The sequence below is a fragment of the Malaclemys terrapin genome, chromosome 3 (assembly GCF_027887155.1).
Source record: "Malaclemys terrapin pileata isolate rMalTer1 chromosome 3, rMalTer1.hap1, whole genome shotgun sequence".
In the NCBI taxonomy this organism is placed as follows: Eukaryota; Metazoa; Chordata; order Testudines; family Emydidae; genus Malaclemys; species Malaclemys terrapin.
This window is the reverse complement of record NC_071507.1, coordinates 96,033,193-96,048,171: the sequence shown is the minus strand read 5'-3', so window position 1 is coordinate 96,048,171 and position 14,979 is coordinate 96,033,193. Positions and strand designations below refer to the sequence as shown.

Sequence of the window (14,979 nt, the reverse complement as noted above, 5' to 3'; positions counted from 1 at the left end):
CAAATTACAGAAAAGTCATACTATCAGTTGAAGTCCCTAGCAGACACAAACTGTCAGCACTGAAAGTAGGGAATAAACAAGAAGACATAGCACGAGATTATTTTGATATAGTATAGCAATTCATAGGGGCACACATCATCCTTGAAGGTTATACTGTGCAGTAAATTCTTAATTTATTTTAGTTCTGTCTGTCTATCAGAACAGTACTAAACTTAAGGTTCAGGTGGTACTTTTGCTCTAAATCCACTATTTTTAGGCAGGTGTAATTTTCTTAAATAACCCATTTGTTTGCTTATATGAAAGAGTTTTATTAACATCTCATGCTTCCTACAGCTTTTATATTGCTTCAAAAAGAGTCCTGTTGAACAGATCACAAGCCAATAATCTTTGAGCAGACTCAAAACAAATCACATTCCATTTAATTCAATTTTTATTCAATGAAACGATGTATAAAAACTTACAAATCTGAGAACTTAACTATACACAAAATAGGATGATACTCAGTTTAAACATATACACAGAGCAGAGCTATGGTTTGTGCCTTGCCCTTTCCCCCCTCCCCCCACACTGCCTCCATTTATGGTGGGGCACTTACTCTGCCTACATAAGCTTTCCTATTGGCCCAATGACTGATCAGTGGGCTTCCTTACTGCTGTCAGCTTAGTTTTTAGGCTACTGGCAAAAAATCCAGGCATCTATAAAAAATTAAATATAAAAATCAGCAACTTGATTTTAAATACAAAGATGCAGTGCTATCCTGATGCTATGGTATTTGCCCTCCCAGCGTTTGCATACTTTGCCTTGGAGTCTAAAGTAATGGGAATCCCTTAAACAGCAGAATTCACTGGCCAGCACTGCAGCTTCACTTTTAAAACAACCATGATCCATAGCCACCTCTCCCTCTGTCCGCTGCTAGAAGGGGACTATATTAAACAAAGGGCCAAATCTTTTTCACCTTAACTCATGCAATTAGACCCACTGAAGTCTGAGACTACTTGTGTGAATAAGGTGATCAAGTCTCCCCTCTCCCCTCATATCAGGAATGACTCGGATCTATTGCTACAGCACATGTGAATGCAGCACTGATAATTGCACAGTGCTCGCTAGTATGCAATTTCTCTGTTCTCTAGTTTCCTCCATGTCTTGGATGACAGCACTAATTATATTAATTTCCATTCAAACACGATAATAAAAATGCACACATCCTGGGGCAGTTTAAATTTAATTTAAAAATAAGGGTTGTGTAAAATGGCTTATCTGTCAAATAACTAAAATTTATGGATATTTTTGGTTGAACTTGAAAGTAGATGACCAATTGTTTAGATAGGGTGTGTGCATTCATTTACCTGTATATACCAAACACACAAACACACACACGCTTTCTATATATACATATAAAAAGATTGCCATCACATCATTATTACTGCTACTTTAGTCAAAGTTGACTAAGTAACTAAATTTTCTTGAATGGACATAATGTCAATGATGATACCTGAAATACATACCCCAGGGAATACTTGAGGAAAAACTAAAGGCTAAAAACAAAGTTTCCTGGGTTCACTGTGAAAAGTTTTAAGCCTTTTTTAGTTATCTTACAGAGTTTGTAAATGTAGCTCTAGAAAGCACGCTGCATCATCTGCTATTTCTTCTCAAAAGGAAGACTTGTTACCAGAGAAAATAATTATAATTAAATATATATATATATATATTCTTCGTTTACCAAAATGGTATTTTATTTCTCATTACACACTTCATTGCATCTAAGTATGCATTTAAATAATCTAAAATCTGTTTAAAATCTATTTAAATTTGAGTTTACTAGTACTATTGACAAAGTTAGATGAATTCCCTCTACACACTTTCCTTTGTATTAAAATCAATTATGTTGTGGCTTGAGGCAAAGGCCTTTTATTTATTTATTTGTGGGAGGAGCAAGATCAAATTTTTTTACCATGCCAGTGTAGTTCTGGTTGCAGGGGGAGTATTAGTTTGATACAAATGACTGAACTTTAAAAAATTGATAGGTTTCACCTTCAGTCTAACAACACTGCTTCCTGCTCCTTTTTGATGGAGGTTAACACTGAGTTATCAGTCTCTGTAGCTTCTGTATCCTCACTGCCTAGCAGAATGGATCTATCTTCTTCTAGAGCAAAGACAGAGTTTTGATTTTGGCACGAATGTTTGACCACTTCATTGGGAGTTGAAAATGTTTTGTCACACAAGTTACATTTGTAGGGCTTGTTGGTCTGTACTAACATGTTGTCCATTTGACTGCCTTCCTCAAAAGTACACAGTTCCAGAGTCTGTTTGTCCACCATAGTATACGTATCCATGCTCTGATTTAGGCACACATGTCTGGCTGCTTGGTTTGCCCTGCAGAAGCTTTTGTCGCAAGTGCTGCACTTGAAAGGTTTGCCAGTATGTATGTACATATGCTCCCTCCAGTGGCTTTTTTGAATAAATTTGCGTCCACAGATGGAACATTCATATTTCCGTCTTTTAACTTCTCTTTCTTGATCTGCCTGCTCCAAGTTGTCTATGTCTGCAATGTCTGATGGTGGTGGTGTTTCTGCCTGCTGCTGTCCATCAATTATTGGGGAATCTGAGATCTGTTGCAGCTCACTGTCACTAATCATTCCCGCTTCAGGCACTTCCATGGCATCTTTTTCAGCTGCATTATTACAAAGAGACAGGGAAATGCTACTTTCTCCCTGTTGGCTTGATGTGAAGGGTACTCCTGTGTGGATCTGGAGGTGCTCACGCAAACTGCTTCGCAGATTGAATCGACGACCACAGAGGTGGCAGGCATAGTATTTTGGGAAGCTTCCATTCCTTTTCATAATACTTGGCTTGACATGTGCTATTGTGAGTGAAGCAGGCTGTTCATCTGAAGAAGATGCTTCCATGTTGGCTTCCTCCTCTGGAGGAGAACTATTACCAGCAGTGGAAACCAGTTCTGGAGACAGTGAAGACTGCAAAGGGTCAGAAGTGGTCATATTTGTCCGGGTCACTTGTGGCAGACTTGAAGCCAACTGTGAGAGCTGTGAGCCCTCAGACACTGGTTCTTGGCTCATCCTGGAAGGCTGTGGCCTTGATTCTCGCCCAAGTTTGTCAGTTGCTGAGGTAACTTTAGTGGGATGTCTTGTCTGGTGATCTGCAATTTGAATGCCATATAAAGAAGAGGCTAATGGAAAAACTTGATCTGGATGAGAAAAGGTACCCTGACTGGCAAGGCTGGCCTCTTGAATCAGTGGATATGCGTGCAGAAACTTTATTCCCTGTTCTAATCGAACTGGGTCAATGAGCTGAGGTGCCATCTTCCCAGTATACATCAAATGCAAGAGATAGCTGAAGATATCTGGTTGTATGTCAGTTGCTTTCAAACGGACACATTCACTGAAAGAAAAATAATTGTTTAGTAAACAATGAGATAAGGAAAAGTCTCTAGAATCTAATCTAGGTTATTCAAGTCTGAATAAAAAATAATTAGTGTTATATGCTTGAAATACAAACCTAAAATGTATTACAAAATTTATTTGCTTTTAAAAATGACCTCCTAATTTTTAACTGAATTTTAGGTCATATGTGCAGGAACCAATTCTTGCATTTATGCAGCATCATAACTAAACATAACACTTCTACAAGTGCCAGGCAGAAACATAGGGAGATTTTTGAAACACAGGGAGAATCACATTTGTTGTTGTTAAATTATAAATGTGTGAATGCTAAAAGTGCAAGTGTAAAACAATAACCTATAGTCCCCATAGTTCATACCAACCTGCAATTCCAGTAATGATTAGTTTTGCTTGGAAAGAGAGGGTGTAGCTTGTCATAAGAGACATGGTTTGTAGATGGGGCAAAAGGCATTAATTTATTTGGCCAATTGAAAAATGGCAATCTTATTCTCAGTAAACCAACTGCTTTGAAACATAAATGTGTTCTGACAGACCCTAAGATAATAATTATTTTCTGCTGTTATGAAATTGCTGTCCCACACAATATATTCTGCAGTTTACAAGGATGTGTTTTTTCCCACTAGTCTTGTATTAAAATCTTGCTAATGGCTAGATTAAATCCTATCAAAGCATTCTTACTTACAGACAATTCACTTTAAGTGGCGGATTGCTAAAACGAGAAGTGTAATTTGCACATTGCAAAGCACTGAAACAATTGGGAGCTTTTATTCATTACTGTTTCATTACATCAGAGGTCACTACGTGGGTTTCAATGTACAAGATGAATATTAATGAAATTCAAGAATTTGTCAATAAAAAATTTGACACATGCTTTTGGAGGCTAACTAGAAACTAGATCATGCTACAGCCAATGTTTTCTCTTTAATTTCCCAGCCCTTTTTTGGTTAAATGCAGCTACATTTAGGCCATAATCTTAAGAAGCTGTTTTCACATGTATACAGCATAATATTACAATTGTTTATAGGATTACCTACTGCTGACTCTAGGCAGAGATTGGGGAGGAGACAGTGGGGGGCATGATAAAGGGGCAATGGATTAGAAGGGGTAGGGCCTGAGGGCAAGGACTTTGGCATGGAGCCATGCTACCTGGTCTTGGAATGAGGGGCTCTGGAGAAGGGAAGCAAGAGGTTAGGAGTCGGGGGCGATGAAAGGAATGCAGGGGACTAGAGGATAGCGATAGGCAGAGACTCTTATTCATGGTAAACTTTAAATGCTTAATTTTCTAGATACAAGACATTAACCATTTAATCAGGAGTATAGTCCTGGTTTTTAGGGCTTTTTTTAAGTGCAGGTACTCTGCCACTGCCACCAGGAAGCTTCTGTATAAAATGGCATCGGCCATTTGGCATGACCTCACCCATACAGTGAGTGAGGTCAACAGTGCTACAGAGTATGGGAACACTGTTCCCACAGGCTCCTGCCCCACTACCTTCAATCTGAATAAGAGACTTCCATCTCTCCATAGTCCGCCACTCCCATTTTTTCCCCAGGTATAACTTCCGCCTCTCCAGTTCTTGTTAAAATATGCACCTTGATGGGTGTTAGAACTATCTGAGTTGGCTCTCTACCTGTGGACCTTATATACCAGATTCAAAATTTTAGTGCTAGTTCAAAAAACTTTAAGAGTTAAGGTTGAACTTGTTCACTGAAGTCCAGCTAACACCCAATAACAATACTTGCTTTTCAAAAATTCTACCCTTAAAACACCCCCCCCTCCCAAAACCATTTTTTTACAATGTCTGGAAATAAACAGCTAAGGGATGCAGCCTGTGCTCCACTGCCATGTAATCCTTCATTGTTCACTATCACCCCTCCAAATCTTAACTTTGTAATATTTTTGCAATTTTTATGGAGCAAAGATAAAAAACAAATCTCTAACCGATTTTTTACAATACCATTTCTCACACTCTCCCAGTAATTAGTTACTGGCTCTTGGGTAGTCTTTTGCAGATTTGAAGAGATAAAGTTAAGTTTGGGTGGATGACAGTGACCAAGAACTACAGTGGAGACGAGGCTGGCTACCTTAACTATTCACTTCTAGATATTCTAATATGTGTTTGTTTTTTAATGGTGAAGAATTTTTGTTGAAGTATAATATTAGGTTTGGAGGTTAGCTGGACTCCAAAGAAACACAATTTCAACCTTACCTCTTCTTGATGAAGTTCCTTGTTTGCAAATAAGAATAGATTTTGGGATCTCTATGAATATTAACAAAAAAATCAAATGAACACTTTTTTAATGCGTCAGAATGTAGCTAGACTTTTTTAGCCAACTTAAATGAATAACATTTTAACAGTCAATATTTCTATAGTTACCTGGTCTGATGAACAAACAACATCTTAAAGTAGTTAGAGAAAGAAGCAAGGACAGATTTGTGCGCCTTGAAGTAGACATCACCAATAGCAACCGTGCAGTCACACAGGAAACCAAACTCCCTCTGAGCATTTAGCTGCTGTAGCAGTATAAGTCCGTGGTTGGCCAGATCCATTTTTCACACTCTGAAAAGCAAATGACATTTATGTAAAAGTATTTACTTAACAGTAGATGTACATGAACATTCTTTTTCTATATACGTTGTGCTTCTACTGCACCTTTCATGCAAGAGTATCAAGGTGCTTTATAAACAGTGTCTTTTAAGTAGGTAAATATCCCCATTTTATAGAGGGTTGACTGATTTGCTCAGGGTCACATAACAAGTCAGTGGTAGAAATAAGAGTATTAGAGTAGGAGATATCTAAGAGATAAATATACACAATCCAAGAGAGGGGAAAGAGAGACAAAAGAAAGATGAGCAAGAGATGAGTTTATTTTTACAGGGAGATTGTATTGAGGTTTTTTGCTACTAATTTATTTATATAAGTATAGTCTGGTCAGTTGGTAGACCTTTATCTCCTCAGGATTTCAATCACCTCCATCAATACCTCAGTGTGGGTAGAGGAGATGACTGACACACACGTGTAAAAGTAAACACCTACCTGCAGGGCAACTGAAAATCCAAACAGGGCTTGGAAAACCTCACTTGCCCAGGGTGAGTGATAATTTGGAGCAGGCAAGAGGAGCCAGGGATGTTATACTTGCTGACTATTTCCCGGAGGGCAAACCTGTGAGCAGCAGCAGCTCAGAGGTTGATGTTGTAGTAAGGGGGAGGTGGAACAGGAGCAAAGCAGTCCAAAGGTGCCATTACTGATTTTGTTCAGGATTAAGGAGGTGAATGCAGGAAACAGTGCAGTAGAGAAGCAGCTCAGGAGCTCCTACTACTTTCTCAAGAGTTGGAGGCAGAGTAGGGAGTGCAGCATCCTCTAGGACCCAATGTTTTTAACTTTTGGGACGGGGGGGCCAAGAAAGCCTTTGAGTGGATGAGTGCGTGTAAGTGAGTGCGTGGGTATGGCGGAAATGATAATGGGAAGAAGAAAATGAGTAGGGATAAAGTACAGGAGAGAGACTTTGGAAAGAAGGGAGAGATGGAAAACAGAGAACAAAAGACAGTAGGAAAGGGAGGAATGGGTATAAAGCAGTGAAATGTGTAGGAAGGAAAACAAACATCCACATCAATTAAGAAAAACATACATGATCTATAATAGAAAAAAATATATACAGTGAAGCCAGGAAGGGGGAAGTGTAACAAGACCACAGGACATACAGAAAGTTATGTTTTCCAAAGTTTAATAGAACATTTTAAACAATATTACAACAATGCATTTTCCCTTTCAATTTCAGGAGGAGAGGGATGGTGGTGTAGGTATTTCACCTTAGCTAACAGGTTTAGTCATTGGAGTAGTAGGTATTAGAAATTTTTCAAACCTGCTGAAGGACCAAAGTATTATAACACTTTGTGACTGCAATTAGCCACCAAGCTGCTTGAATACATTGCACTGACACAGAAGTTCATATGAAATTATGAAATATGATCACCTCATAAACAAACTAGGGAAATATAATGTAGATGGAGCTACTATAAGGTGGGTGCATAACTGGTTGGAAAACTGTTCCCAGAGAGTAGTTATCAGTGGTTCACAGTCAAGCTGGAAGTGCATATCAAGTGATGTCTGACAGAGATCAGTTCTAGGTCTGGTTTAGTATCTTCATCAGTGATTTAGATAATGGCATAGAGCAGTGGTTCTCAAACTTTAGCAACCCAAGGACCCCCATTTTGATTTTAAAATGTTAATGGACCCCCAAACCTCCCACTCAGCCCCAGCCCCTGTCCCCACTCCACCCCTTCCCCTTCTCTTTCCACCCCCTCCCCCAAGCACACCTCTTTCCCCCCCAGCACCTCCTGCACCCCGCTGAGTGCAGGGGACTGGACTAGAAGATCTCTTGAGGTCCCTTCCAGTCCTACAATTCTATGTGTAAAGTGAGTCAGGAGTGGGGAAGAAAGAATGCAGTGTACAAAGGACAACTCTGTTATGAACACTACTGCTTAATAGGAAAAAATTAGCTTCCCATCATCATAAAGGCCATAAAGCACACAAGTTGGCATTTGATATTTGTGGCTCTGCAAATATAATAAATTCTCAAAAGTAAATATTTGATCTAACAACAACAAAGCACATTCACAGTTCAGGTTCCAATCCTGTAAGGTGCTCCACTCAAGTAGACTCTGACAACATGGAACACTTTGCAAGATCAAGCCTTCACTTTTATGCAATATTTTTGTGAACATCTCAGGATTTACAAACTAATCAGGGCTGGGTCCAGTTTGTACTTGGATAGAAGACCTTTAGGTAAGATAGAAGGCAGTAATGATCCAGGTGGTGGCGGCATCTGTTAAGAGGCACTCTATTTACCTTTCACTACCAAAGCTGGTCCTGGATACAGTACTGTTTCCTTTTCTAAACTGTAGAGTCAAGGTAGCTATTGAACGGCTATTATATTCCATCCCAGAGCTGGCTAAATTAGTATCCAGGATGGCATGATCTCAGTATGTGTGTACACCTATCACTTTTATGGGTACTCAAAAATGATAGTGTTTTAGAATCAAAGGCACTAAAAACTAATTCCATTTTCACACTCACCCTGGTGAAGGGGAAAAGAGTGAGGAAACAACCTATTTTGTTTTTAAACAATATCGAAGTTGTTTTCAGCCTAAGAAAATTCACGACATTATATGATCACTAAGTTGAAGTATAGCTAAATAAGGCTGATATAATAAATCAGTCTAATAATACAATTTTGTATTTTAAACATTTCCACATGGAAATATCTCTGTGCTTAGTATTATGGAGAAGATCCTATTACTAAGTTGCTGGCAGTATAGCTTGGATGGGCTACTTCGTTCTGCTGGTGATCATTTCTAAAGATCAGTTTTTGAAGTCATGTAAACTGAGTAACAGATAAAAACCATAATTCACAGAATTATGCAAACCCTTTGCAAACACTTAAGTCTGGTATGGAGAACCAAAATATAAAAGTGAAAAGGGAGGTCAATTTAATTATAAAGAGAAAATCACGGCAAATAACCGTAAAGAAATGAAATAGGGACGGGGTTGCTCTGGTAGCAAGTTAGGACGTGGGAAATCTCTCACCGATGGAAGGGCTGGGAGACTGGAGCCTCTCAAAAGGTGCCATGGGGTAAGGCTGGTTTGCTCTATTAGCCAGAATACGGTAAACACCCTTATTAACATCTGGCCACTACCTGCGCCCCCGCGCAGGCCCCGGCCCCAGCCCCACACCTGCCGAGCTGCCCCGGGCTCACGCTAGCGGTGTGCGGCTGCAGCGCCTGGGTAGGACACCAGCAGCTCCCGGAGCGGAGGCAGCGGGGCTCTGGCTGGGCAGTTCTCCGCGCCCGCCCCACCCAGCCAGGTCCCTGCCAGCTTCCAGCCGGGCCCCGGCGTGCCAAGGGGCCGCTAACGCGTCTGCTTGGTGCCAGCGGCTTATTTCCGCCATGGGGGTGGCGCCGCCAGGCGGGGCTGGGAGCGGCCTGGGCCTGCAGCGTGGAGCCCTCAGTAGGGCTGGGCCCAGCTGCTGGGAGCTCAGCGGCACAGCACTCCCCTCCCCCTCCCCCAGCCTCGCGGGCAGCGGGCTCTGGCGCGCGGGGGGGGGGGTGGAGTCTCGCGGCTGCTCCTCCACCCCCTCAGGCGTCACGCTCGGCCTGTGGCAGCGGGGACTGAGGACGCCTTCTCATTGGTCGCCGAGGCGGAAGGTTGAGTGGCCGCGCGCCTCTCTTACTGGCTGGGCCCCGCCCCCTAGCGCACGCGACGCGCCCTCCACGCGCGCACGGACGGGACGGAGCCGGCGCAAGCAAGACGCAGCGCGAGCGGAGTCGCCAGGGCGCGCGAGACGGGATCCACCGCTGCCGCCAGGGCCGCCCAGCCTGCTGAGGAGAACCAGACGGAGCCGCCCCCTCCGCTTCGCGCGGCTCCCTCAGCCCTCGCCCCTCCCCCACGCCGGATGCCGCCGCAGGGGGCCGCTCCGCTTCGGGCGCGAGGGGCGGGGAGAGAGCACGAGGGCCCCAACCGACCGAACCGAGCCCCGCGCGGGCCGAAGGGGGGAGGGCGCGCGAGGAAGGAGACAATCTCCCCACTTCCCCGCGCGGCCCCCACTCCCCTCGCCCCGCGCGGCCTGGATGGCGCGGCCCGACCCGGTCGGGAGGCCAGGGAGCTCCGGCGGCGCCAGGCGCTGCTGCCGCCCCCTGTCCCTCGCCGGCGCGGCCGCCGCTGCCCACTCCAGCTCCCGCGGCCGGCCCGGGCCCGCTCCCCTCTCACACAATGGCGGGGGCCGGGCCCAGCCTCTCCCGCCGGAGCCCGCGTTCTCCCGGCTGGCTCGGTGCGGCGGGGATCGGGCACGTGGGAGCGGCCCCGGCCCCCCTGCGGTCCCGGGCGCAGGGCGCTCACCTGGGGGCTCGGGCCGCTGTGGCGCCTGGTCCCGCTCGGGCCGCCGCCGTCTCCGCGCCCAGCAGCAGCAGCAACAACGGAGTCAGCGCGGCGGCGGCGGCGGCTTTTCCTGTCCGGTTACGTTAGGGTCACATGACCGAGAGCGGAGCACAGAGGCTGCAGCGAGGAGCCCCCGCCGGGGGGGAGGGGAGGCGGCGAGCGCTGGTGGCGGCAGCAGCAGGAGCCACCCCGCCCCTCCCCTCTCTCTCTCGCGGCGCCCAGCACAGGCCGCACCGGGCCGGGGCTCCCCGTTCAGCCCCTGCTCCGAGCCGCCAGCCACAGCTCCCCGCTCCCCCGGCCGAATGGGACCCTGGAGCCAGCCCTGCCGCGCGTTATTGTTGGGGAGCTGCCCCTTTAAAAACCGGCGGGGGAGGTGAAGCCCGAGTGTAGCTTTCCCCAGCCCTAACCACATCCTGCTGCTGAGGGCGCAGCCTCTCCTGGGGAGGGGGATCCAAGGCCTGGCTCATGTCGGGGCCTGTTTCAGACACAGCAGACCAGAGTGGCCAGTTTGGGGTGGAGCAGTGCAAAGCTACCTCTGTTCGGTGCCACACACCCACTTCATATTCCAAAACTCCCTGGACCTGCCTACTTTGGACTTGCTCTTTCTTTCTGTGGGGCTCAGCCAGTGAGACCACCTTGCGCTGCGCAGGAGTGCCCCTCTGCCAGGGTGGCATCTTCAGAATTATACTTGAAACTGGGTGTGGATATTAAACTGAGTTTAAAATGCAGTTTAAAGTGTCCACTTAAACCTTGTCTACATTATTAAAAATACCCATTGTCAGCACTGGGCAGAACTGATCCAGTGCTGGATGTGGTTTAACGGTAAGTGTAGCCAAGGACTATCTGGTTAGCACCAATTCAGAATCCACAGTAAAGTCTTGGTCTGGTTCTGCTCATCAGCAACAGGCACCTTTTGCGATTAAAACAAAGCTTTAAGATGTATCTAGATGGTTTTATCTATTGCAAGTGGTTGTGCCCTTGCTCAGGTCACACTGGTTAATGTGGAAGTTGATATAACATCTGTTGTAAAGGTGATGGTAAAGACCCGTCAAAGCAGAAACTACAGAGTATAGTAGGCTTTACTTCAGTGCTGGGTTTTAAAGGTACATCTACACAGCAGTTAAATACTTGTGGCTGGCCTGTGTCAGCTGATTTTGGCTTGGGATACATGGCTGTAAAATTATTCAGGCTTGGGGCTGAAGTCCAAGCTCTGGGACCCCGCTAGGGGGAAAGGTCCAAAAGCCGGGACTCCAGTCTGAGCCCAAATGTCTACACTGCAATTTTATAGCTCTACAGCCTGAGCCCTGCAAGCCCAAGTCAGCTGACAAAGGCCAGCCTTGGGTGTTTAACTGCTATGTAGACATATCCTAAGAGGTTAATTTAGGTAAGACAGGTTTTATATTTCATAGGACTGTCAAATACATAATACATAAACTCTGCAGTCTAAAATATTAAGTTAAAACATTGCTCAAGTATAAATGCAGTTGGAATGTCTTCATACTCTGTAGTTTTAAAATACTTCTAGTTTTAAAAGTATAGAAAATCTTTCATAAAAGTTTGCTCTGCAGCTTTTACACTTGTGACTGTGCCCATTTCTTGTAGTGGGAGGGAAGGGAGAGGCAGTACTGGAGTGAGACCTCATCTTACTAAGATTTTATATATTGTGCAGAACACTTGTGTATTACAAAGTAGCATAAATAAATCTGAACAAAATACATTGATGTTTGATGTGATCCATGTCTTTGAATTGTTTGTTTACTTATTTACAAATTTTAATACATTGTAATTGGCCATAGACATTAATGTGAATTGAGGGTGGACTTTCCCCTTTGGAAAGAGTGGGGGGGGGGGGGGGGGGAGTCATCTGAGAAATGAAAGTTTCCTACCTTCTCAGCAGTCTACATGTATTTTTCTTTGCTGTACTTCTGTAGTCTCCAAGTCCAGACCTGAACTTCAATACGTGTGTGTGTATGTATGTATGTTCTGAATAGAGCTGGTCAAAAAATAGATTTTCTGCTGAAAATTTCAGGTTTTTTGGCTGAAAAATCAAAAGTTTTAAGGCAGAAAGCAAACATTTTTCACCAAAAAATTTCAATTAGTTGAAAAATCTAATTTTCCATCAAAACAATTTGGTGGAAAAATCATTGACCAGCACTAGTTATAAAGCTTTACCCTCGAGGGGGCTTGTCCTGATGTCATTAAAATCAGAGGAAGTTTTTCCATTTGACAGGAGCAGGATATAATACCATGTCAACTGTTTGATTTTGATCCGTTATGGAGTAAAGAGAATTTTCTGATGGCTGTTAAGTAGCATGGTGGGTGAACTTACTTGTTTCAGCCCAGTTCTTAGAAGACAGGTGTTCACATTACTAACTACTGTTTTGCAGTCTACAAAAAAAATAAAAAAGGGCCATGTGATGCACAAATAATGGAGAATAAACAAACTTTTCACCTGTAGAGCCAGTCATGATTGAGACACAGTGGGCAACTGCAGTTTTCAGGGCTGTCTGTCATCACATTTTACAAGCACTAAATTGATGGAGGGCTTTAGCCTGCAAATGAATGTCAAGATATGTCTCTTAAGTTTGTGTGAAGTCCCACTAAAGTCAGTGGGTCTCTGCATGTATGCAGGGGTGTGCTCAGGTTGGATCCATAGGGAGAATCTAGCCTATAAAATCTGAATTATAAAACAAATCTTAAATCAGACTTTACAGTAAGTTTAGAAAAAAATTATTTCAGTTGGTTTTGTGCTCACCAAACTCAAAGTTGGTAGTCTGTAACATGTACTAACGTTCAGGTATTGTGCATAAACAAAGTACTGTATCATGCCCTAGCTGTATGTATGTGGTTGACTGCAACAACTTTGAGTTGTTAGATTCCATGAGTAAATGTGTGATTTAAGCTTATACAGCACATATTTAATTAATAAATGGGAACATTTCTGATCTATTTGCCAGAATGATCTGTGCTCCTTTTGACAGTGCTTCATACTTGATTTGACTATTTGAAATATAAACTAACCTAGCTGATAAGCCAAATGTTTGAAGTTAGGGAGTTTACACAAAACATAGAGATGCTACTCTCACTGAGAACAACAAAACCATCATAATTTTAAAGTGAAATAATTATGATAATTCTCTAAATTGGCTACTCAGAAGAGGGAAACAAATACATTTCTGGCAAGCTTTCTATGTATTGAAGGCTAGGGCTTTGAGTGCCATATTTCAACAGTTTTATACTGGTGTTACTCCCGTGGCTTCCATGGAGTTACTCATTCACAGCAGCATAAGAGAAGGAGAATCAGGCTCTAAAGCTGGAGGAAAATGTAAATAATTGTATTTAATAGTTAGATTTTCATCAACAGTTTATAGACCACTGTAAACTTCAGTTCATAACATTTTCTCAATAATGGTAATCTGATATCTTGGTGTAAAAGGACCTTTGGTCTGATCAAAGCCCATCAGTCAATGGAAAGATTCCCATTTGAATCGGAGCCATATGGTATTTCTAAAAGCAGATTTCTTCCACTTTGTCACTGAATACTAGATGAATAAAATGGTTTTACTTTCCTTGTACGACTTTTGACAGGCACAATCAAACTGACTAAATACTGGCCTGATCCTGCAGTCTTACTTATTTGAGTACAGGACTTGAGAACAGGAATGACTATTTGTGTGACTGTGGGCTACAGGCTCCAATCCAATCATAATATTAGACTGTATTCTGACCTGCCAAGTATCCAGCATCCAGATAAGAGATATTACTTACAAGTACCGCATACTATGATTTAGATCAGTGGACACCAATGATGGTACAGGTGCTGGTGGGATGATGAAGATGCATGTTGATCCCATCGTCAATGCATTGCAAGTAAGAATTCAGTTGAGCAGTGGGAGAAGCCTGGACTAGACACCCAAACCCCTCAAGTTAATTTTTTATTTTTGGTAAATGTAATAATTAGTACTAACACTAAACTAAGAGACTACAGAACAGCTCTCAGTGCCAGTCTTGAGCCTGCTGTGGGATGTCTAGAATCTGATGGTCTTATTGACTTTAATCCAGTTCAGGCTGACTGATGCTAATTATTGTTTCCATGGGTGCCCTCAAGAGATGTCTGGCACCATTTAAACCTAAAATAGAGTCAGTGCCTTGAATAACCACTTGCCTTCCTCTTTTCCACTCAAACAGGACAGTTGTGTCTCTCAACGAAAAAACCCTGGCCCTAAATGGATTTAGTACTTATCCTAGGTGATGAGCGGTGGTAGTTCTGTGTAGATTATAGCTTGTGTATTTCCAGGTAATATTGGAAAGGTGTGGCATCTTTCCTCCTTCCCTTGAGTGTTACTGGAATTCACTAGCCTCAGTTCGGTGAACAGCCTATGTGGCTGTTGCAGCCTATGTGGCTGTTGCAGCCTATGTGGCTGTTGCAGCCAGTGCGTACCTGAGTCTGAGAATACACCAAGTACAGTAGTAGCTTAAACCACCTCTCCTGTATCCTGTGTCAAGTGGAAGACTGGAGGATTGGAATGCAGGTCTCCATCTCCAGATTCAGCCTCCTTTCCAGTTTAGCTTCATATTTGAGCCAAACTTTCTCTCACTGTACTCAAACTCAGAATATGACTCTGCACTCC

The 14,979-nt window shown here is 43.5% G+C and overlaps 1 protein-coding gene across 2 annotated transcripts; it reads right to left on the bottom strand.

Moving 5' to 3' along the window:
- Positions 1-397: 397 nt before the first annotated feature.
- On the bottom strand, positions 398-12,055 carry ZBTB2 (zinc finger and BTB domain containing 2). Of its 2 annotated transcripts, none has more exons than XM_054023932.1 (3): positions 10,310-12,055; positions 5,792-5,974; positions 398-3,396 (listed from the first exon to the last, which is right to left on the bottom strand). In XM_054023932.1, the coding sequence occupies exons 2-3, from the start codon at positions 5,962-5,964 to the stop codon at positions 2,034-2,036; spliced, it is 1,536 nt and encodes a 511-aa protein (XP_053879907.1). In that variant the 5' UTR covers positions 5,965-5,974; positions 10,310-12,055; the 3' UTR covers positions 398-2,033. The 2 variants fall into 2 exon arrangements, with proteins under 2 accessions (XP_053879907.1, XP_053879908.1); XM_054023933.1 differs by lacking the exon at positions 10,310-12,055 and adding an exon at positions 9,002-9,164.
- Positions 12,056-14,979: the final 2,924 nt, after the last annotated feature.

Bases quoted from the DNA above. Each gene is read 5' to 3' on its own strand.
- ZBTB2 (XM_054023932.1), bottom strand. From the start codon at position 5,964: ATGGATCTGGCCAACCACGGACTTATACTGCTACAGCAGCTAAATGCT. The intron at 3,397-5,791 runs GTAACTATAGAA...TTTTTCTTTCAG, and splicing joins TTGTTTGTTCATCAGACCAG to TGAATGTGTCCGTTTGAAAG.